Here is a 24,005-nt window from a genome sequence, read left to right as displayed (position 1 = left end):
TATGGCTAATTGGGTCAATTCATGCAATCTTGTAACAGCTGCTTAATATTAGTATTTATTATATGGCTTTTTAATGAAATCATATTTGACTTTATCATTAGTGCTAGATGATATGAAGAGAAAAAGAGAAATAGAAGTAATCAAGGTTCATTCTTATATATAACTAAACTTAAGATTTAGCTTATAGTTGAGTAGTTAAATTGCTCACTTATGTTTATTTATAGATGGATAAATTTAGTGTTCATTTGTTTATTTTATAGACAACAGGAGAAATGAGGAAAAATCACAGACTGGTAAGTAATGCTATGTATTTTATACACTTGATTTTTCTGTTGTAAAGATTAATAAAAAAACTTGAAAAGTACCGAGTAGGACCAAGTTATAAATTGATTTCATGTTGTGAAGATTGATAACAAACTTGAAAAGTACCAAGTAGGGCCAAGTGATAAATTGATTTTCTGTTGTGAAGATTAATAACAAACTTGAAAAGTACAGATTAGGGCTAAACTATAAATTGATTTTGTGTTGCATGCTGGGAAGAATTATGCTGTTTACACAAAAGAGGGGCGAAAGATACCAGAGGGACAGTCAAACTCATAGATCGAAAATAAACTGACAACGCCACGCCACGTTAGAAAGACGAACAGACAAATAATAGTACAAATAACACAACATAGAAAACTTAAGACTTAGCAACACAAACCCAGAAACTGGGGTCTCAGGTGCTCAGGAATGATAAACACTTATTGATTGATTATTATTCCAAATTTGCTGAGGTTCAAAGTATGGTGGGTTGTTTTTTTACATTCCTCATTGAATAAATTGATTACTACTAATTTTTCAGAGAATTGGAAAATATAACCAACATTCAGCTGATCAGTTAAATTTAGATGAATCTGCAGTAGAATATTTACAGGTAAATTACCTTATACTGGGTTATTGTCACGTGTGTAAATTTTGGTGATTTTCATTGAATAAGGTATAAAAAAAAAATGGTAGATTTTCATTAAATAAGGTATACAAAATATTTTGGCTGTTGTTATTTTGGTGGTTTCAAATCTTTTATCAATACTTCTGCATGTACACTTTTAAATTTGGGGAATTTATTTTGACTATTTCATTCTATCCTCGTAAATAAGCAAAAAATTTACACCCTACAATATTATCCCGCTATACAGTATCTATAATACTAAAATTACGAGGTCCAATTTGTCAGCCGTCATCACGAAAAAACGACGAATCAAAGAATTCAACTTTAAATATAACTAATATAGTTGAAAGGTGTAGATTAAAAATTACACTACTCCAGGCCCTTTTGTTTTCCACGTAATTAATATTGCCAATATTTAAGAAGTTCCGGGTCGAGTCCGATACCGATACCAATAGTATATTCACCTGTTACCTATTACCTTATCTGTACGTTCTGCATCTGACAGGCGCAGCACCAAACGGTGTATTCAGGATTAATATGCTATATACACGGGTCAAAATCACAGGGTTGACCCTACTAAATTATCAAATTGTTACCTTTTGTAGTAAGACTCTCTAAAATAACAATATGAAGAATACAAAAAAAATCTGGAGGTAAAATAAGGCGTATAGGTACAGTTTTCAATTTGTTAGCTGGCATGACGTATAAGGTGTAATACCACCATTGATTTTCCCCTATTAGTCTTTGTTAAATTTGCACTTTTCAAAAAATTGTGCAGAATTTATCTTTGTTTCAAATAAAGAAATACTTGGCATGAGGAAAGTTTTATCCTGTTCAGTTCTATAGAAAAAGTTTCACATAACATTTCATTGCATATAAGAAAATAACCATCATTGGAAGTTAACCAATCAAATTTCTCCCCTTATTCTATCTGTGTACAAGGTTTAGTCACCATGTAACCTCAAGATTACAAAATTTTCTATAGAAATCACAAATAAAAAACAATGATGTTTTGAAATAACCAAGACATATGTTTATGACACAGAAATAGTTTTACTGCAATAAAATGTAGGATTAATTACCTACAACGGTCAAATTCAAGGGAATATTTTTTTATACCTACTTTCGTATGCAACCGGATGTGACGTACCATGATTTGGTGGTATTACACCATAACAGCGAATCAAATAATTCATCTTTATTTATAACTAATATAGGACAATGCTGTTGATTAAAAAATAATCCATTCCCGGACCTTTTCTTTCCAAATAATTAATATTACCAACAATTGATAAGTTCCAATTCGACGGGTTATAACAGAAAGATTTGAAAGCAGAGAAAACTGTGTATCTTATAATCGGCATGACTTTATCAGATGACAATACTTAAATTAAAAAATAAAGCTTGCGCATAGTTATATACTTTAATTCAGTCACGGATCCGCGATAAAACGGGTGTGTTCTAGTAAGATATAAAGCTATTACATGCTTGATGATAAACCTTCAGTTTGACAACTTTCTACTTGAGACAAAATAATGTTGACGTTGGTAAGTATATGTATTAACATGGCCTTCAAAAATGAGTGAAAACCATACCCCATAGTAAGCTATTAAAAAACCTGTCATGACAAATGTAAAATAATTGAACTACAAGGCTAATGGCCTCATTCAATATAAAGAAGTCCGGTAAGGACCGATTTTGGCCTCAAATTTCAGGTTCATCTAACGAAAGATTTTGGACACTTTTTAATCACTTAAGTGTCTATTTCAATTGATCCAATTAGTTTATGTGAAAGATTTTAACTGATTTAGTCATAACAAACGCTTCGATTCAAGCTTAAATCTGAAAAATCTATCAAATATGCCAAAACAAGTCACTTTTCAGTTGGTTTTTGTCAAAAATGAAAGTGGCCGCATCCCTGTTCATCCTCAACCTTTATATATGTTATGTATTATCATCAAATACAACTTTAATCTCAATATTATGAATGAACACGATTGCGGCCACTTTCATTTAAGACGGACACCGTCTAAAATTTAACTAAAATGCTGAAATTGTGAAGATTTCAGTAATTTAGCATAACTTTATGATGCTAGTACCCAATATATATGCATTATATTGTCAAAAACAGTCCATATTTATGTAACAGAAGCATTTTTCTTTCCAACAAATAGCTAAAAGATTACCTTTTCACAATTTTGTAAAACTGCTCTATTTTGGGGCCAAAAAGAGGTCTTAGTTAGTTTAAACATATTTCTTTATAGTGGATAGGGAAACGAGTTTTGCAACTTATATTAATCCCTTTCCACTGTGTGGGTGCGAGTGCTGCCTTGTAGAGATCTTACTAAACCTACTCCTTTGATATACAGCAACTAATTACAGCCACTGATTTACAGGTTCTTGACTTTGAGCATTCACATACAGAATGTTGCATGTACATGTTTTCCGTCTCCTTACCCAACCCTAAACTATTACAGTGGTGAAACAGCCAAACATAAGAACAATTTAAGAAATCTGTTGAAAAAGGCTAGAATCAATCAGATACCCCAAAGCATACAAAAAAATAAATCAACAGGCAAAAGTACTGAAGACACTCACAGTTACTGAAATCTAGTTGAAAGCCAGAAACAATGAATAAAACAATTGTGTTTGAAAGACTTGGAATATCAATCAGTACACATCAAATGGATTTAGCGTAAGGATGTCATAAAGACAATCATAATCTTGTGGAATGTGAAAAATATTAGTAACCACATAATGTTCATCATAAAAGTTCCAGGAATTAAATCAAATGACATAGGCATTTCAAAACTTGAACCTGACATGACATGGGCCAAGTGAAGAAAAGATAAAACTGTTTGCTCATCATGTTAAGACATGTATAGTAGATATGTAGGTGGAGACAGTCTACTGTGGATTCATTCATTTTTGTTGGTACCAATTTTCTTGTATTGAGGAAAATTGTATTTTTGTGGATTTAATATTTTGTGGCTTTACCAAAGTTTGCATTCAAGCCTACATAAAATGTGTGATTAGTTATAAATTCATGGTTCATTTTACCTACTTAAATTGGTATCTTACTAATAATAATGAATCTACAATAATCTCATACTTAAAACATTCATTGATTTCAGAGATTGTTCAACATTCCGTACCAGGATGCCAGGAAAATGTTAGGAAGATTTGGTCTAGCAAGTCATGCACATACAATCAAGATAAGAGATCTGTCTGGGGGTCAGAAATCTAGAGTGGCCTTAGCTGATTTACGAAGTAGACAACCTGATGTACTCATTCTGGTCAGTGGCATTTATAGATTTTAGAGACATATGATGTGTCAAATATTTAATCACATTCTAAATTCAGAGCTGAAACAAGCTTGAATGTTGTGTCCATTCTTGCCCCATCTGTTCAGGGTTCAACCTCTGCAGTCGCATCAAGCTATGCCTTGAGGAGCATTTTTTTGGTAAATGGATGCAGAGTGAAATTTATAATGAGCTCAAAAATTTATTTCCCTTTGAAAATTTGCCATTCAGAAACATCAATTATGTCTTGTGACCTTGTTTTACATCATAACGAAATCAATACATTTTAATAGAAAGCTTTCCATGCATTTAAAAGCCTGGTAGAGATTATTTGTGACATTTGTGACTGTTCATTGGGAACCTGTGTCTATATTGTTAAGATTGTTGAGAGAAAAAGGATAGTACCAGTTTGTCTCTAATAGAAACCATAAAAATTGTGTGAGGTTAACAACTGATTAACTTTTATAAATGTTCCTATGTCTGGTGTCTAGGATTGAAAAAGACAAAAACAACAGCAATTGTCTTATAAAATCAAACAGAGAATATGTGGTATTTAGAAATGAAAAATGTTTAAAAACACTGATTTACTTTCCAAAATAGTCATTAAATTTAAAATACCAATGAATTTATGTAAAATTTGACCTTTAGTATGATATTGCTGTGTTGTAAAGTATGATGTATCTTAAAGTTTTTTACTTGCTTTATTTCTATAAAAAAAAGTGCTGTGTTTTTTATAAAGTTTGAACAGTTTTTAAGCTAAATTTGTACAATACTTTCAACACTTTTTTTACAGGATGAACCTACAAATAATCTGGATATAGAATCTAATGATGCTTTAGCTGATGCTATCAATGCATTTGAAGGAGGTAATATTTACATATATATTTATACACTTTTTGTACTGATCCTACTGTATGTTTTAGTGTATTCTACTGTCAGATGAAATGCAGGGAGCTTGAGAGCCAAGATTAAAAAAAAATATAATACAATAAACAAAAACAGTTCAACAGTCCACATTTCCATTGCCTGTACCAAGTTGTCTTATATTATTTTTTTTTGTATTCTAGGGTGATTAGTTTTAATAAAAGATCATTTATATCCTGAGATTAACATGTTCACCTCTTTTAGATTAGGGTCGAGTAAAAGTTGGATATATTGAATAGACACTTATCTATTGCTGAAGACCATGATCATGTTGACTTTAAGATGTCTTTGTTTTGTGTATGTGTCTTTCAGTTGCTGTTCCGTTGAATCATACCAACCTCTCTTTTATTCATACATATATGCATATATAAGAAAATGGGATATGATTGCCAACTAGAAAACTCTAACAGTGCTGTAACAAAAGAAGTAATAAACATATGTTACTTACTTGCTCAGCTATCAGTAACTTGTATAGATACAATTTTTGCCTCTTCCTAAGCGGAATTAGACTTTAGGAACAATTTTTGCCTCTTCCTAAGGGGAATTAAGGCTTTAGGAACTGCTCTATAAAAAGGTAAAATAAAACTGATATACTGTGATGACCATGATGCATTTATTGTGGTTTTATAATTTTTTGTATTTATTGGATGTTACATGAATTTTGATTGCTTGTAGGTGTTGTCATAGTTAGTCACGACGAAAGACTGATTCGAGAGACAGATTGTCAATTATGGGTTGTAGAAGATCAGACATTAAATGAAATTGAAGGAGATTTTGATGAGTATAGAAGAGAACTATTAGAATCACTTGGAGAAGACATTCATATAGCACAACCACAGGATGTGGAAACAGCAGACTGATAAATATGTGGTGTTATATTGTGCATTATTTATTGGTGATCTGAGGATAGGAGAGAAGGCTATTCATCTTCTAGTAAAAGTTCAACGATATTCTTTCTCAGCATCTGTAATTTTAAGTACTTTTTTAGTGACAGGAAAACTTTAATTTATATCTTGTTTTAAATATAGAAAAATCATATACAAGGGTTCAGATCTAGATGATGTTTACCTATTGTTTTGTCCATTTTATAAGTTTATTTCAAGTTTATTAGTCACCAAAAAGCATGGACTTATGAACAAAAACAAACTTGCTGGACTGCTATAGTTTTCTCAACAGTTTCAAAAACACCTGTACATAACAGTGGTAAACCTGTCTTGAAAAATATCATAAGATCTTATTCAACAACTGCTATAAGCTATGCCTGTACGAATGTGGACTTAAACAAAGAATTTTGCTCTAGTAAAAAAATTAAAAACCTATGATGTTTGTTCATTTATTACACTAAAAATTTCCCTAGCAATTAAAGGTGTTTATTAGCAGACTCACACTTTTTCATCAGTTAAGGAGGTAGACCTAGGTTAAGGGAAATAACTCTTAAAATCATCAGTACGTTTGTGTCAACCATTTTTATAAATATATTCTAAGCTTCTATGTTACATAGATTATTTTCAATCTGTTTCAGGTAGATGCTTAAAATACATTGATGATACTTGACTTTTACAAACGCATAACTGATTTAAAGAGTTATCTCCCTGAACCAATCCACCTTAAATCTCTTGTTGATTCATACAGTCATTTTCTTCCCAATTCATGCCCTTTGTTTTATGATTGAAAACTTGCCTGGCAATGAAATTGACAAGTTGGAGTATACTGCAATACCAACCATTTTAATTGTTATTTGTCTTTATCTTTAAAGAGACTTCAGTGGCCCAGTAGTCTAAGTAGTTATAACTGTAATCACTAGCAGACTCAGTCAACACTGGGGTTGTGATTTCGAAACCTGCTCATGCGGGTGCACTCAACTCCAATCTTAATTAACTAAGCAGGGGCAGATCCAGCCAATTTAAAAAGGGGGGGGGGGTTCCCAACCCAGAGTAAAGAGGGGGTTCCAACTATATGCTCCCATTCAAATGCATTGATCGGCTATAAAAAAGGGATGGTTGCAACCCCCGGGAACCCCCTTGATCTGCCACTGCTAGGATTGTCAGTTTTCCTATCAAAGGTTAGTGGTTTTCTCTGGGCACTCCAGTTTCCTCCAACAATAAAAACTGGCTGCCACGAAATAGCCTAAATGTTGTGCTTAAAAGTGGCATCATAACACCATGAATCAAATCAAAATCTTAATCTTTATCAAAACATGTCATCTTTTCACAGCTTTAACATCTATGGCTAGGGTGACTTGAGGGTAATTATTAAGAACTTCAAGTCTGTACACAAACAGATGTATGACTTGCATCCAGTCATAAACCTTAAAACTTTTCAAATTATAATTAGTTGTAAAGCAAACCAATTTCTTTATGAAATGCAGGATTGCTGTACGAACCTTAATCATACTCTTGGAATATTTGTTTTACTTATCTTGAAAAAATACAACTTTTTGATCATGTGGTGTTGATTAGCTATGAAATTTGATAGAAATTGGTCATCCCAACTTTATCTTTTTGTTTGAGTAATAAAAAAAGGAACTTTGCTCATAGGGGGCTAAGAAGTTGCTTTCACATCAGTCTAAAGCTAAAAAAAGTCTCTCAAATTTCTAGCTACCATTATGGTATCTTATTACTACTGTGCATTGTATTGTAAAACAGGGCAGAAGATACCAATGAAAAACATGAAGATTGAGTATTCTATTGATTTTCTATTCATCCATCAGAGGTTTGATTTCATTGTACACAAATTCTTATGTACAGGTAGACTGAAAATTCTTATTAAGGAGGTACCTAACACTACAGGGAAATAACTCTGTAAATTCAACTAAACGTTTTAAGGGAATATTAAGCTTCTCAATGATCAAAATAAGTATTTGTCAAACTGCCATATGGGCTATTTAAAAAAAAATGATGCCAAAGTGTGACATACATGGTAAAAAATTAAGTCATTGCTAATCTTTTTTCTATCATTTTTCTTTAATCCAGAGACATTCAAGTTTACAAAACTACCAAGGGTTAATGCAAAATAATAAAAACAAAAATTTTAACAACATTTACTCATAAGAATTCATCCACTTTTCAAAGGAAACAACATAATAATAATATCAACTGACAAACATAAATAAGAATATAAATATCAATGTAATTTTTTTGTTTGTTGCAATAAAGGTACTAAATGATTTTCCTGCAATTTTTTTTTACTTATAAACAGTTTTTTTTTTTTAAATATGTAAATTTCACCAATTTTTAGTGTATTCTTTAATATCTTATTTCAAAAGTTTTTATATCTCTTTGCAAAAGCTTTAATTTTATATAAAAAGTATAAGGAAGCAAACATATATGATCTAATTACATCCTCTGAAAATTTCACAACAATTGCTTCAGTCAATTCTAAGTTTTCTTCATTTAAAAAATACAAACATGTGTTTTTTATCCTTTTGTTACACTCCTGACATATTTTTTCAGTAACTGTAAGACTGTTTTTTTAATGGAATGTTTAGAAAATCAGTAATGATATCTATTTTAAATTTACAATCTCACAAATAAATAAATTTATTAGATATTTGATTTCATATTTTTTTAATTTCTGAGCAAAGAGCAAACTTTTAACATGTTTAATGAGAATTACACTTAAATTTTTAAGAATCTTTGGTGAATAGTGTGCAGAAAAATCAATTTTACAAGACAGATCAGCTTTCTCATAACATTGTAAAGATGTTACAATTATTTTAATTAAGAATCATGTTGAATTTTGTTATAGATAAGCTACATCAGAAACTTGTCAGGAGTGTAACAAATGTTACACTCCTGACCATAATTTATTGCTACAATATTTTAACCTGAAACTGACCTGAAATCATGTAGAGTCTTTGTATTTCACATATTATTTTAGTGCAAATTAAGAACAGGTTAAAAAAAAATATATACTTCTTACATATTTACAAATTTTGCTAATTGTCTATTCAAAAAAAAAGATGGCTTTCCTTTAAACCTTGTTCAGTCTATTGTTTGATACTAAATATATGCTGTTTTTATGTCAGATAATGTATTATGATAAGTTTGTTCGTTCTACCAAAGATGGTAGCCGTATGTGCTCTGTATATTAAAAATTGTCCAAAAATGTACCCAAAAATGTCAGGAGTGTAACGCTTTAAAATGTTTAAGTGTAACATTCATGTTATTTTTTATAGAAACAATGTTGTTATTATTGGTTTTCCTTTCTGGAATTTGAGTGTGAACACCATCTGTTGCATATTTTCAGTAACAAACATGCCATTATTATGGCCTTTATTGCTTGTTTATGCTCAATACTTGTATGTCAGGACTGTAACACATTTAAACAAGCTAGTTCAATTGCAATTTTAGTTCAAAAATTTCAAAAGTAATGATGTAGACTTGTATTCTGTGTAGTAATGTCATTTTATAATAATTGTCAGCTTGTTTTTCTTCCAATAACTTACCTTTGCTAATAAGATTGAAATAAGGCATTTTTTTGTGTTACACTCCTGACATTGAAGTATTGAGCATACAAAAGCAATGAAGGCCATAATAATGGCATGTTTGTTACTGATAAACTGTAACAGGTAATGTTCACTGAAATTCAAGAAAAAACAACAACTATAACAACATTGTTTCTAAAAAAAATACATCTTAACCCAGTTGTTACACTCCTGACAGACCTGGGTAGTCCTCTTATTGTAACCATAATATCCCAGTAGTAGAACTTCAGGGTCAACTGGATGCACCTGTGCCAAGCTATGATACTTACCAAAAAAAATAAACCGTGCAAGATGTACAGAAACATGTTATTTCACCTACAAAGACATTTTCTGGCAGCATATTGACTTTTACTAACATTTTTTTTTTAACACAAACTTATTTGACTTACCTTATGAGGCTCATAAAAATGTAAATATATGGAAGAATTAAACAAGAAATCATAGTCAAGATATAATAGTTGGATGAAAGATATTGTTTGGTATTGTATCTGCCCTTATTTATTCTATATCATCAATGAATGCACAGGCTTTCTTCTAAATGTCACACTAAAAGCGTTACACTCCTGACATTTTGAGGTACAATTTTGGACAATATTTTTTAAACAGAGCACTTACTGCTATTATCTTTGGTAGTTAGGACCAACTAATCATAATACATTATCTGACCTAAAAACATTACAGATATAGTATCATACAAGAGACTGACAAAGGTTTAAAGGAAAGGCATCATTTTTTTTGAAATAGCCCATATAACCAGTGTAATTTTTCTGATAAAACGCTTGGTTCAATTTTTTTGAAATTTTCATATTTTTGTCGAAGGGTCAAAGTAAACACTTTGTCAAAATTTTATGAAAATTAAATGGGCCAAATTAATTTTAGTGAAAATGTTGGGTACCACCTTAATCTTATCTTATTCATTAATTCTCACAATGTTGGAACTCATTTTCATTTGGTTGGATGTAATTAGTTAATCAAGTAGTTGAGTTTGATGTCATACTGATAACTTGAAATTACAAAACAGATGAAAGAAATATTGACAATTGTAATTCTATTAATAAAATTAAATCACTCTTCTTTTCTAACATTTATAAATCTTCTTAAAAATCTATGATATGATAATATGACATGTGATTTTCAGTCTTGTATTTATATAATAATACATCAGTATAGACCAACAGGACTAGTAAAAATAATTGTATTCTGATAATTCATATAACAGAAATCTGTTCATTTTTTCTTCTTCTTTTTGCCTCCTTTCTTTCCACCCTTCTTTCCTTTTTTTCCTTTCTTTCCCTTTTTGCCTTTTCCTGACTTTTTCCTGGTCTTTTTCTCACCACCAGGAATACTGAAATCTGGAACTTCAAATACTTCACTGACTTCCTCAATTTCAGGCATATCCCCCTGTTTAATATCATTTATAATGTTCCATATTTCAGATTCATGTTTTGTCAAGTCTATTGGTTTAATGCCTGTCACTGTCATTGCCTCTGGTTTAGCTCCAGCAATAAGTAAATGCTTTACAATTTCACTGTGGTTTCCTACGTAAGAAAAAGTTGCTATTTGCATAAAACAATATACATGTACTTACAGAATTAAGGAAATAGTTTTATTTTTGTCTTTACAAAATGAAAATAATTAACTTTGCTAGATAGAATTGTAATCTTTGATATATTATAACATTTACACAATTTTATGAACTGGAAATTAGCAGACGAAATGTTTTATTTAGTTATTTCAATAGTCAGTCCATTTGCCAATTCCTGTAATTGACCCTTTTTTGTTGTCACCCTTATGAGGGACATAAATTTGTATGAACTATAGAGAGTTAGGGAAAAGAGCAAATTTACCTGTGTGATGTGAGTAACCTTTAAAAGTTTTTCAAATCTTTTAATTACATTAATTTGTTGTTTAGCTATAATCTTTTGTCACCATAACTTATTTTTCATGAAAAAGAAGATAAACCACTGATACATCACTTTCAAATTATCATGCTTTGCATTGGCAACAGCCATTTTTATCCGGAATAGAACCAGTCTACAATTGACAAAGGGAAGTAATTTGTTTAAAAAAGTATGTAATAACAGAATCAAATCGGTAATTGGCAAATGGACTATTATTAAGGAGTATATATAAATGGCAGAATTTTCCAGGTTTCTGTATAAAGGGGAGATAATGCTTAGACATAACATATCATTGCAATAGGAGTCTGTTGAAAAAAACACACACCAAGTTTAAGACGGCCCCTTACATAAGTTTCAACAGAATTCTTTGTCTAATATGTTGATCAAGCTATATCTATTTATCTGTGTTCTGAAAAACACACTCAGCTGCTGTGAGGAAAAATTAACACATAATATGTTGGATATAATAACAATTTATATATATCAAACAAAGAATCTTAAAAAATCACCATAATTTGATGACTATATAGCCACAGCATGCATACATTTATAAGATATAATCACAGTGTTCATATTTAGAGAGAAAGATATTGTATAACCAGTAAACCTTACCTATCACTGCAGCATGAAGTGGTGTTACATTTAATCTTCCTTTAATATTAACATCACAACCATTCTCTATCAGTAATTTTACAACTGGTGTAAATCCTCCTGAAAACAGAAATAAAGTTGTAAATTTTATGGTCGCTAAGTTGAGTAAAAGCCAGAATTGGAATTTTCAACCAATCATACAGATACAGACAATTCAAAGCATTTGACGTCACAAAATTAAAGAGTGATTGTTGTTTGACGTCAAAAGGTTATTCTGGGCAGATACAAGGTCATTTGGAGACAAAAAAACCAACAAAATACCAAGGGTGCACTTGTTTCTAGTAAGCCGGTCATGCGCCGGTCATGTGAACGGCGTACGCCTATTCGTGCGAGAAACAAGTGGAACGGCTTATATACAGGCAAATCTAACATGGCTGCCCAAGGACCATTACTACCAGCTATAATAGATTATGGCCTATTCCAGCTGTTTGAGGACGATGAAGAAGGAAAATTGCAACCATATCTTTCACAGACTGAATTGTGATATTTTTATTAAACGTTCACAACTTAATCCTAGTTTTTGGTGGGGTTCATGTTGTTTATTCTTTAGTTTTCTATGTTGTGTCATGTGTACTATTGTTTTTCTGTTTGTCTTTTTCATTTTTAACCATGGCGTTGTCAGTTTGTTTTAGATATATGAGTTTGACTGTCCCTTTGGTATTTTTCGTCCCTCTTTTAACAAAAACGTTCTCAAGTGCGAGAAAGCATCTATACGTTGATAAATTATTAACAATAAACAAAGGGATACATATGATAATAATAATAACAAGTAATAATTTATTTATAAAGGGTGACTACTATAAGTTACGAAATACGAAATATTTTATTAAAGAAAGCTCAAATACAATTATGAACAAATACTTATCTTCCCTGAAACCTTGGCAATTCTAGTACAGTATATAAATACAAATGTTAGTTTGTTTAGTTAGGTTTTATGCGGTTTATAGCGCATTTTGGCTATTTCGCGATGATTTACAATAGTTTTAAATTGACAAATTCGGTTCTTACAACAGTCGTCCATGTTTTTCGCCGCTTAGCCGGTCAAATCAAACCGGCTCGAGCGGCGTCAGCCGGGCATGCGCAGTGCTGAACATTTTTACAAACAAGTGTCATGCCGGTTTGCCGACGGCTAACGGCGTAAGCCGTTTGCTAGAAACAAGTCCCACCCAAAATTGTAATTACATTTATGGCAGTGTCTGGGTGTACCCGCATGTGGGTATGAATATTCAAATTGCCATTCGTAAGCTACGCATACCCACAACCTGTTTTATAAAAAATATCATCAGATCAGAAATAAAACCAGAATTATAAATGGAAATTATCGATAATATGGGAATTTGTGTTGAACAAGTGAAGAGTATGAAAAATTATATTTTCAAATTGTATTTATTTAATAATAATACATAATTAACATTGCAAATTAAATGCACACTGATGGAAAATGAAACTGTACAGTCCCTGTAAAAAAAGAAAAACACATGTGATAAAAATTAATACTATTATAAAATGTAATTGCAAATTAAAAGAATTAAATTTTACTGAATTTCAAAAAATACCCATATGAGATTTCAAAATAATCTTTTAGTAAAATGTAAAACAGAAGATGATCAAATAAACATGTTGCTTCCCTCGCAATCAGGTTTTGTCCATATTTAGTCACGCCAAGTTTAAAGTGGAGAGGACATTCCATTTGAAATGTACAAAAAGTAGACATACCCTTTCTATTAAGAACGGTTTAAAATAGAAAAACTAGAAGTATTCAACATAAAAAAAACTTGACCTGAGACTTCTTTAACACATAGTAGTGACAGACATGATTAAGGAATGAAATGCGGCAAATTTAATTTAAAACTAAAATTCTTCTGCCTTTTTCCTATCGAATTTGTTTGTTTTTTTGCCTCCGTGAATACATGAAAAAAGTATTCTGTTAAACTTTAATTCCTCTTTATTTTTTGTGTTTCCAGTTCTTCTTTTCTCTGCAGCTGCAATTGACTCTGAGTTTCTGTTATACAATTGTATAAAATCAATCGACAGTTCTTATAAATTCATGACAACTATGAAATGTCATCCCCACATGTACATCACTCTTTTCCATTTTAAGAATATTTATTAACTGAAAAAAACGTGAGTAGTTTAAATCAATTTATTCACTAATTGCGATAAAATTCTGTATATATATAATTTCATGTTTTATACCCCATTCGAAGGCATTTCATAATAAAACCGGAAGTGGAGCCTACGAACAGCAATTTTACTATTCGTACCCGCATGTAATAAGGCTCTCTGATTAGGGGTATATACTAAGAGTAAGTGTAAGGGTTAGGACTTACAGTTTGCATTTGATGAGTATGTTTAAGTATAAGGATTGTGAATTAGACATTTGCTGAGCTGAGCAAGTTTCACAGTCTATGTGATTGGTGGATAGATGTGATGTATATATATTCTATCGATGAGGAGAGAGACTCGAGTGAGATAAAGGACAAAATAACAATGGATGAATCTATCAAGTTTTAGATTTTAAAATATGACTGTATATACAGTTTGAATACTTTTAAATAAGTGTGGTGGCGGTGTATATAAGTGTATAAAAGAAGATGTTTTAATCCAATAGTGAATATAAGGGATTCTACACTTCAAGAGGATATTCCGACTGAAGTGGTTCATCTGATAAAGGTGGAATGTACAGAATAGGTAACAGGTAACAGGTAACAGGTGGCGGGTACTTGCAGACACTGCCTACATTTATCAATGGCAGACAAATACTGAAATATCAATAAGGTGTATATATGACATATACCGGTACCTCGAATGATTGAATACCACTTGAAATTACTGAATACCACTTGAAATTTTAATAATAGAACATATTGGCAACATACAATATACATGTCAATTTTATATTGATGATTTTATTGTTGTGTTGCGGGTTTGGAACGATAAGATTTTTTAAAAGGTAGATTAGTTACAAGACTGATAATGGTAATAAAAGTTTTGGCTTTATCAATATACCGGCACAAGCCTTTGATAGTGCACACGTCCCATCGCTGTCTTTCGAGTTTGAGTTTACTTTGAATTTAAGTAATTTCTTGACTGTTGAAAGATCACCAATTTCAGATGCCACAATAAGACGACTTTCCATGTCTTTTCCTATGAAAATCTTCGACATAAGAACTCCACTCATTTTGTATATTTTAAAATACAAAATGTTATGTGAAAAAAGCTTGTTGTCAGGTTATTGTTTACATCAATCATGTATTTATGTCCTCCAAACTGGAGAGTTCTTAAAATAGAAAAGAGTAGTCTCCCTTTCCGCGGATATTCACTCGATCTGTGGTTTTCAAAGTTTTTGAAATTTTAATAAATTTCTTGAATTTCCTAACTTTTCTACTAAACTTGGACAGAAGCTTGTTCATGACCCAAATACATTTTGTATTATGTGTCTCAATATATTTTATGTCTCTGTTTAACTTTATCTGCATAAGATAGTATCCAGAAGTAAATTTTGTAAATTAAAAATTACTGTTTTTCCGTAATTTACGTATTTTATGTCAAGAAACATAACATTCACTCTGTGGTTAAAGTTTTTAAAATTTTAATAATTTTCTTTAACTATCATGAATTAGTACCAAACTTGGACAGCATCTTGTTTATCATCAAAAGCTTGTATCTACCGGTAGAAGGAAATTTTCTTAAAATTTTGTACCTCGGTTTTTCTGTTTTTACTTTAAAATGTACTTTGCCGGTTTTTCTTCCAGTTAACATTACATACACGGTCTGCAGTAAAGTTTTTAAAACATTTATTAGATTCATAAACTATTATTGAACTTTACCAAATTTGACTGAAGCTTAATTCTTACAATCAACAGATAGTATCGAGAGGAATACTGTTATTTACTTTTTCTTTCATTTTTGTTGAGCCTGCGATTAACAGCAAAAGTAAGCCAAGACACTGGGCGTCGTCTGCCTGAAACCTGAAAGGGATCACTGGCGTTGTTTCGTTTTGCAATGGTTCCTACTTGAGACTATGTTATGGTAATCTAACCTGAGACTTTGTTATGGTATTCTCACCTGTGATTATGTTATGGTAATCTCACCTGAGACTATGTTATGGTAATCTCACATGAGACTATGTTATGGTAATCTCACCTGAGACAATGTTATACAAATTTCACCTGAGACAATGTTATATAAATCTCACCTGCGAGTATATTATAGTAAACTCACTTGAGACAATGTTATAGTAAACTCACTTGAGACAATGTTATAGTAAACTCACCTGCGACTTTGTTATGGACATATCACATAAAAGTTTTAATAAAAAAATCGGTATATGCATTAAGAAGAGCAAACTGAATAAAGCAAAACAAACATATCAAGTCATGCACACATAAATAATGTTCCTGGCCTACATTAATGACATGCCAGAAACAGCATCTACATCAGAGATCAAATTGTTCGCGGATGACAGCCTTCTCTTTCGTACCATCAACAACCAAGCTGACAGTGATCTTCTTCACTTAAAATCAAGGACTTAACAGCATTGGAAGACTGGGAAAACAAATGGCAGATGAGTTTTTAATGCCAAAATATGCCTTGTCAATAGAATATCCCCCCAAAATAGACCAGTGATACAAACATCGTACCATCTTCACGGTCATACTCTAGACACAGAGGAAGCAAGTAAATATCTTGGAGTAACCATCAGCAACAACCAAACATGATATAAACACATAGATAATACAGTAGGCAAAGGAAACAGAACATTGGGATTTATACGTAGAAACCTCAAAGGCTGTACAAAACCTGTAAAGGCAGCTGCATATGTTCCATAGTAAGACCTGTAGTGGAATATGCAAGCACAGTATGGGTCCCAACCGCCCAAAATAAAATCAAGGCAATTGAACAGGTTCAGAAAAGAGCTGCACGATTTGTGAATAACAACTACACAGACCGAACACCTGGCTGTGTCACCAATATGGTAAAAAATCTAAAGTGGGAAAGCCTCGAAGAATGGAGGAAAACAAATAGATTATGCATGAATGAATGATCTTTATTCTCAGTAACCAAAAAAATAGTTACAGAGAAGATATTCCAATAATATATATAAAACATATACAAGATGATTATAAATATTTACACTAAAGATAAGTCTATATTATTACTGCATGCCAAGTTGTAACTAAGTGGTATGTTAATCTGTACAAATGAAGAAAATTTAGGATAAACTTTAGTCCGAAGCATGAAGTTAGAAACAAATTTTCAGATGAAAATGTCTGAACTTTATTATTGGAAAATGGCTCCTGTCGTTTGTAGCTAGAACTAATTTTGGATATGATTTCAGTATAGTAAATATCCCTCGAACTTTGATCATAATTACATATTGCTAGAACTTTAATTATGTAATAAGCATGATAACTTTTCCTAGAACTTTTATAATATATAACAAATATTCCTGAAACTTTTGTATTCGGTCAGTTTATTTTCGATTTATGAGTTTGACTGTCCCTCTGGTATCTTGCGGAAGTGGATCGGGAGTGGATCGTAACCCTTGGCTAGCGAAGATGATTTTCTTATAGATCTTATCGGATTGGATAGACTGAAGTATTTAAGAAAAGTTCCCAATGGATCTTTAATTATAGGTTAAAATTTCTTTGGAAAAAATATTTGCAGGACTTGTATTCTGTCCCACATTAACCTTTGAATTCTTCCAATACAGGTTTTGTTACTAAAACAAGGATTTGTATAGTTATACAAATTCTTGCTAAAAAGCAGAACTTAGAATTTCAATATTATTAGTTATCAGCTTTGTATAAAAGCTATTGCTTGTTTATTTGTATTTGTTCTTCCGAGTAGTCGATTGTAAAAGCCCGAGAAGTTACGATTGATACGCTTTAGCAAATTTGAATTTATAAAAATACATAGATGATCTAAGTAATCTATGAGACTATTCTACAACGAATTTAGATGTTACATAATAGGCACTGTTGCTGGTGAAGTCTGGTTATATCGGAAAGATGTCAAAGATTAAGAGAGAAAACGTTGAACCGATAAATGAGCAAGAAAGTCCTGCAACAAAGAAAGTGAAAGTAGAAACAGTTGATACAGCTTCTGAAAGTATAGATGTGAATGGAGCTGCTCGAATTAAATCAAAGGAAGGACACGTCTTATATAAGTATGAATACCACTTTGTTTTACTTATGGAGTTATCAATGGTTATAATTAGGTCTTAAAGCATACCTGTCAACCTGTGACGATGAAAATTATGCACTTGAAGAATCAAATCTCAGGTCATAACGCGTACGAACTTTTTCGAGCTGAATTTCAGTATTAATGGTACATTTTCTTATTATGTATATGGAAAATACCAAAACATCAATGCATGTTCACTTGGTTAAGTCATTTTATTCTAATTAATTATTATTTCATTGCACTTTTAAAGATTTTAATAAATTTGTGTAAAACAGTTTTATGTTCTTTACTTTTTGTAATTATCAGATACTAGAATTTTTTTTCAATTGTAATTTAAATTGTTTGAGACTATTGGCTCACACAGCACCTCTGAACTAAGTAGGAAATTAGACTAAGATAAAATATAGTAATACAGTTAAAGGCAGTATAAATGTAAAAAATAGTTTTCAACTTTTTTCTTTTAAATTGTATAAAAGTATTAAAATAATGAAAAGTTATTTTTCAAAATGTATTTGAATTCTAAATATTTTATCATTTTATCTTTTTCACCCATAAAACGTAAATATAAGGAATAATTTTGAATGGTGACAAATTAGGGGAAGTAACTCTAACTCTATTTGTAAACAAATGTAGAGCAGTTTATTTACGACCTAAAGCTAAGGTAATTGGTGTTAATTAACAGTGTGTTTGACACCAAAGCTGTCAAGTAAAGCTATGCACTTAATGGGTCACTTAAATTGACAGTTTACATAGCTAGATGAACTTCATGTTCATGGAAGAATTACGAATTTGCCGGTATTTCAAAAGAATATTACTTATATATGAAATCAATCGCAAGGCTAAGAAATGCGGGTGAAATCGGGTCATTTTCGGAATTCCCGGGTGATTTCAATGACCCGGCGGGTGTCCCGGGTGATCCCTCAGAATTGTGAAAATCTCGGGTCACACCCGCAGAAAACGGGTCAGTTGACTGGTATGCTTAAAGACTTTTCACTTTTCTTCAATCTTCAATCTTTGTCGTGATGACAGAGTAATCTCTCTTGTAAATTAGGGTACTTATAAAGTGAGAAACGGAATCGAAACGAAACGAAACGAAATATAACGAAACGAAACGAAATACAACGAAACGCAACGAAATACAACGAAACGAAACGAAACGAAATGAAAAAATGAAGAAACGAAACGAAATGGAATATGAAGAAACGAAATAAACGAAATAGGCCTATATAAAATATATCTTTTACATTGTTATAGGAGGTTAGGATTTTGATTTTAAACAGAAAATGTTGTATGAGTGCGAATGAGACAACTCTTATCCAAGCCACATTGTAGTTTAACTTAGCAATTATAGGTTAGAGTACGGCCTTTCAATACGAACTCATGAACAATCACCGAACAAGATATAAAGGGTAAAAAATGATCAATGTAAAACTATTTAAACAGGAAACCAACGCTATAAATAAGATGTGGTTTGAGTGCCAATGAGACAACTCTCCATCCAAGTCGCAATGCATTTTAAGTTAACAGTTCAATGAGCATCGACTTGAACACAGAGTCTTTGCTAACACTAAACAGCAAGCTACATATAAAGTCCCCAAAATTGCCATTGAATACAAACTTTAAACAAGTAAATCAAAATATAGAAAACGAGAAACCCCTATGAACCACACCAACCACTGAACAACAGGTTACTGACAGTAGTATTGAATATGCATCTGGTTTAAACAGTTTAACAGGCTCGCCAGCTTTCAACCTAACCTTAGACAGAAGTTAAACATTATAAAATAAAAAGACGCTATAAAATATTAACTCTATGAAAAATACGCGATTTAAACAATTATATCAACACTTCAGAATATGTATGATCCGCGACACAATACATTATATGCAAAACGAGAAACAGAAAACACATATGAACTACAACAACCACATGAACAACAGGCTCCTAAATAATCCAGGACAGGTGCATGCATACAAAATATACACAATTAAGTATCTTGTAAAATCTGCATGCACGTCAGTGTTAAGTTTTCGTGGTCAAATCCATATCGCCTATATTTTAAGCATTAGGTGCACTATATTTGCTGTATTCAAATAACAGGTATCATCTGACTTGGACCCCATTTCTATAGTTCATTATAAGGGGTGTACTTTATCAATAATTTGGTTTATATGATGCTAATAAGATGAAATGTGCCGTTTAAAAAATGTCATCTGACCTTGACCTGATTTTCATGGTTCATTGATCAAAGTCCAATTTTTGTCATGTCACTGAGTTTGTTTCAGAGATACTTTAAGCAATTGTTCTACTAGATTTCAGGGAAAGGAATGATTTTGTACATACAAAAAAGATGTGGTGAGATTGCCAATAAGACAACAAGAGACCCAATGAGACAGTTATTAACAAATATAGGTCACCGTACGGCCTTCAACAATGAACAAAGACCATACCGCATAGTCAGCTATAAAAGGCCCGAAATAATAAATGTAAAACAATTCAAACCAATCCACCCGCCCTTTAGAGTAGTCTAGTCTGATGAACAGAACGTTGTCTATATGTCGGACTAAACTACTTTCAAAAGTAACTACACTCAAAAGTAATGATTTCATGGTTCAGTTTGAAAGCAACTTAACCAAAGATATTGGTTTAATCTACACACAAGTCCGAATTGCTGTCAGTAAGATGTTTCAATATTGAGATAATCAGCTTGCAACACGATGTAGATATTTGTTAATCACTTAAAACATGGTGGACTCTTTCTGACCATCTAGGTATGTTGATTTTCTTTCTCATCGACGTCAGCAGGCAGCGGATCCAGTCATTTTCAAAAGATTGAAGGGGTCTCCAACCAAGGAGAAAAACATTCCAAATTTAAATCTCCATTCAAATTCATGTTTGGTAAAAAAAGGAGTAACACAGAACGTTCACCTCAGATCTCTTTTTCAGTTCAATTTAGGTTTCGGTATGGCTACTCGACAGCCGTTAGCATTTCACATTTTTAATGTCTTGTCAAATACAACTTCGCCAATTCAAACTTAGGGAGATACCATTTGATTTTTATGGGCTAGGATGAATATTTTTGTCCTGCATTTTATTTAGCTGTAATCTCTGTCCTACCTTTTAATTTTTCACTATATTTGGTCCTGCCTTTTTTATATAAATTTATCCCGTTTTTTTGCCCAGTTGCTCATCCTGCCTTCCTTTTTACTAAACAATCCTGTCTTGCCTTTTTTATACTCAAATCCCTGTCCTGCAGGTTTTTTTTTTTTATTTCATCATAGCCCTCTCCCCCCCCCCCCAAAAAAAAAATCAAATGGTAGCCCCCTTAACTTGGACTCGGAATCTCGGAACTTGGAATAAAAAAAACCCAATTAATTACACCACCTTTTTAAAATCAAAATCCTAACCTCCTATAACAATGTAAAAGATATATTATATATAGGCCTATTTCGTTGTATTTCATTTCTTCATTTTTCATTTCGTTTCGTTTCGTTATATTTCGTTTCGTTTCGTTGTATTTCGTTTCGTTTCGTTATATTTCGTTTCGTTTCGTTTCGATTCCGTTTCTCACTTTATAAGTACCCTGTAAATTATCCTCTCTTGTAAAATAATTATCACAAATGTAGTTTCTCCTTTGTACTTATATATTGTAGGTGGCGCTTTAAAAATATTATAGAATTATTGTTATCAAGGCCGTAACTACCCTTGAGGCAAGTGAGGCAATTGCCTCACTAAAATTTCGACATTGATTTTTTTTATACATATATATAAATATAATAGTCATTTGTTGTTCTGTCTCAACCTTAATTTCTATAACATGTCATCATTCCTTTTAAACTATTCTTCCTGGATATAACTCAGCATCTCAACAGGTGATATTTCTCGATTACATTAATAAAATCAACTGTACCAATTTTGTTGCACCAGATGCGCAATTCGACAATACATGTCTCTTCAGTGATGCTCGTGGCCAAAATATTTGAAATCCAAAGCATATATAAAAGATGAAGAGCTATAATCCAAAAGGTCCAAAAAGTATAGCCAAATTCGTGAAAGGAATCAGAGCTTTGCATGAGGGAGATACATTCCTTAATTTATAATAATTTCTAATATTTTGTAACAGCAAATTTTAATAACACAAAAAATCCGTATTTTCATGCCAGTACCGAAGTACTGGCTACTGGGCTGGTGATACCCTCGGGGACTAATAGTCCACCAGCAGAGGTATCGACCCAGTGGTAGTAATAAAATCAACGGTACCAATTTTGTTGCACCAGATGCGCATTTCGACAATACATGTCTCTTCCTAGTAAATCATCATGGATCTTAAGTTAAAAACAGGCTCTTGCAGAAAAAAGGAAAAGCGACAGTGAAGGTAAAGAAGGAATAATTCTATAGTAAACTAGTTTTTTTGTGAACAGACTCTGAGTATTGTATATAACTTCATTAGAACAATCCAAAAACGATAAGTAGACTGACAAACCAAGTACTGGTCTTCGGAAGGGGGCAGTCCTGTCTGCGTATTCATTTCACGAACTTTAATCTTTCTCTTTACAGATAAATAAAATATAAATAATATGAAACATGAATGCATGGGTTAGTTTTTATCCATGTTTCTTTAACCTTAAAAATTGAAAGAATATCCCATATTCCAATTTGATATTATTGAGGAATGGTAGAACCTTTAACACAGGATTTTGTCTTTACTTATTCGGGACTACGGAATTTCGTTTCTTTATATTCGGGGTTTCGGAATCGGACACCCCCAACCCCTAACCCCTAAATTTATAGATTCTGGAACTAAAATACCACCAACTATTTCCAGAAATAATTTGAAATTACGGAACTACATGTAAACGTCAAAAACTCCATTCCAATTCCCCTGTACCCATATCATATATACTTACTCCATAGATAGAATCTTATACATGTATCTTATCTCATTCTATCCCTAGTTTGTCTACTCTTTGTCAGCATAAAAGCGAGTTTAATAATTTGTAACTGCGACTGTATGATGGTGCTTATACAGGAAAGCTTAATTCCCTTTTGCAAACAAAACTGTTACACTGATGCTGCTACCGAATTGCTGATGGAGAAGGAATTGAAAGATGACATCGATCATTGTGTTGATGATAATGTGCTACCTTTAGAAACACACTGCCCTGAAACGACTGAAAACTTGGAAAAGAGCATGCATGAGTGGCGAGAGATTGTGCGGTCTTGCCATGCTCCATGTTCATCGCGATAATATATCAGCAGACCCAATTATGATTCTGAAACGATTTGACTGAACTGGCCATAGAAAAATTTGGCAAACTCTACTGAATCGATGTCTGTTCGATGTTCTGGCAGCAGACTCAAATCAGTGATATTTGGATGATTATCTTACATATACATTTAAATGTTAAAAATTTGGTGTTAGTAAAAGTCTTAAAATATGAAAAATTTATATAAAAAGTGTCCAAATTCAAAACATTATTAAACTCTCTAAAAATTGCCTAGAATGCAGGACTTTGCACCATTCATTTCATACCCTGCAAAAAAAATTTTCGCCTCGCTTCGCTCGGCTCAATTATTTTGCCTCACTAAAATAAGATGCCTAGTTACGGCCTTGTTGTAT

The 24,005-nt window shown here is 32.1% G+C and overlaps 3 protein-coding genes across 5 annotated transcripts in view; 2 read left to right on the top strand and 1 right to left on the bottom strand.

The window, feature by feature from the left end:
• Positions 1 to 6,476, top strand: part of LOC134708343 (ATP-binding cassette sub-family F member 1-like) — a 34,181-nt gene extending 27,705 nt beyond the window's left edge. For all 3 annotated transcript variants that reach the window (XM_063568797.1, XM_063568799.1, XM_063568800.1), the window contains 5 exons: positions 261 to 293; positions 845 to 916; positions 4,066 to 4,227; positions 5,027 to 5,099; positions 5,833 to 6,476. In XM_063568797.1, coding sequence (XP_063424867.1) covers positions 261 to 293; positions 845 to 916; positions 4,066 to 4,227; positions 5,027 to 5,099; positions 5,833 to 6,017 — 525 coding nt within the window. In that variant the 3' untranslated portion in view covers positions 6,018 to 6,476. The remainder of the gene's footprint in view (positions 1 to 260; positions 294 to 844; positions 917 to 4,065; positions 4,228 to 5,026; positions 5,100 to 5,832) is intronic.
• Positions 6,477 to 10,667: 4,191 nt separating this feature from the next.
• Positions 10,668 to 15,465, bottom strand: LOC134708339 (BRCA1-associated RING domain protein 1-like). Its single transcript, XM_063568793.1, has 3 exons — positions 15,205 to 15,465; positions 12,157 to 12,255; positions 10,668 to 11,181 (listed from the first exon to the last, which is right to left on the bottom strand). Exons 1-3 carry the CDS (start codon positions 15,374 to 15,376, stop codon positions 10,871 to 10,873), a joined length of 582 nt encoding a protein of 193 aa, XP_063424863.1. The 5' UTR covers positions 15,377 to 15,465; the 3' UTR covers positions 10,668 to 10,870.
• A 2,588-nt stretch (positions 15,466 to 18,053) lies between these two features.
• Positions 18,054 to 24,005, top strand: part of LOC134708338 (nuclear GTPase SLIP-GC-like) — a 56,063-nt gene continuing 50,111 nt past the window's right edge. The window contains exon 1 of the mRNA XM_063568792.1: positions 18,054 to 18,367. Within this exon, the coding sequence (XP_063424862.1) occupies positions 18,210 to 18,367 (158 nt within the window). The 5' untranslated portion in view covers positions 18,054 to 18,209. The remainder of the gene's footprint in view (positions 18,368 to 24,005) is intronic.

This window comes from Mytilus trossulus, chromosome 2, assembly GCF_036588685.1.
Source record: "Mytilus trossulus isolate FHL-02 chromosome 2, PNRI_Mtr1.1.1.hap1, whole genome shotgun sequence".
NCBI lineage: Eukaryota > Metazoa > Mollusca > Bivalvia > Mytilida > Mytilidae > Mytilus > Mytilus trossulus.
Note: the sequence above shows the minus strand (reverse complement) of the source record. Positions and strands in the feature narration are given on the sequence as shown.

Bases quoted from the DNA above. Each gene is read 5' to 3' on its own strand.
- LOC134708339 (XM_063568793.1), bottom strand. From the start codon at position 15,376: ATGAGTGGAGTTCTTATGTCGAAGATTTTCATAGGAAAAGACATGGAA. The intron at 12,256-15,204 runs GTATATTGATAA...TTCTGTTTTCAG, and splicing joins ACTATCAAAGGCTTGTGCCG to GAGGATTTACACCAGTTGTA. The intron at 11,182-12,156 runs GTAAGGTTTACT...TTTCTTACGTAG, and splicing joins ACTTCATGCTGCAGTGATAG to GAAACCACAGTGAAATTGTA.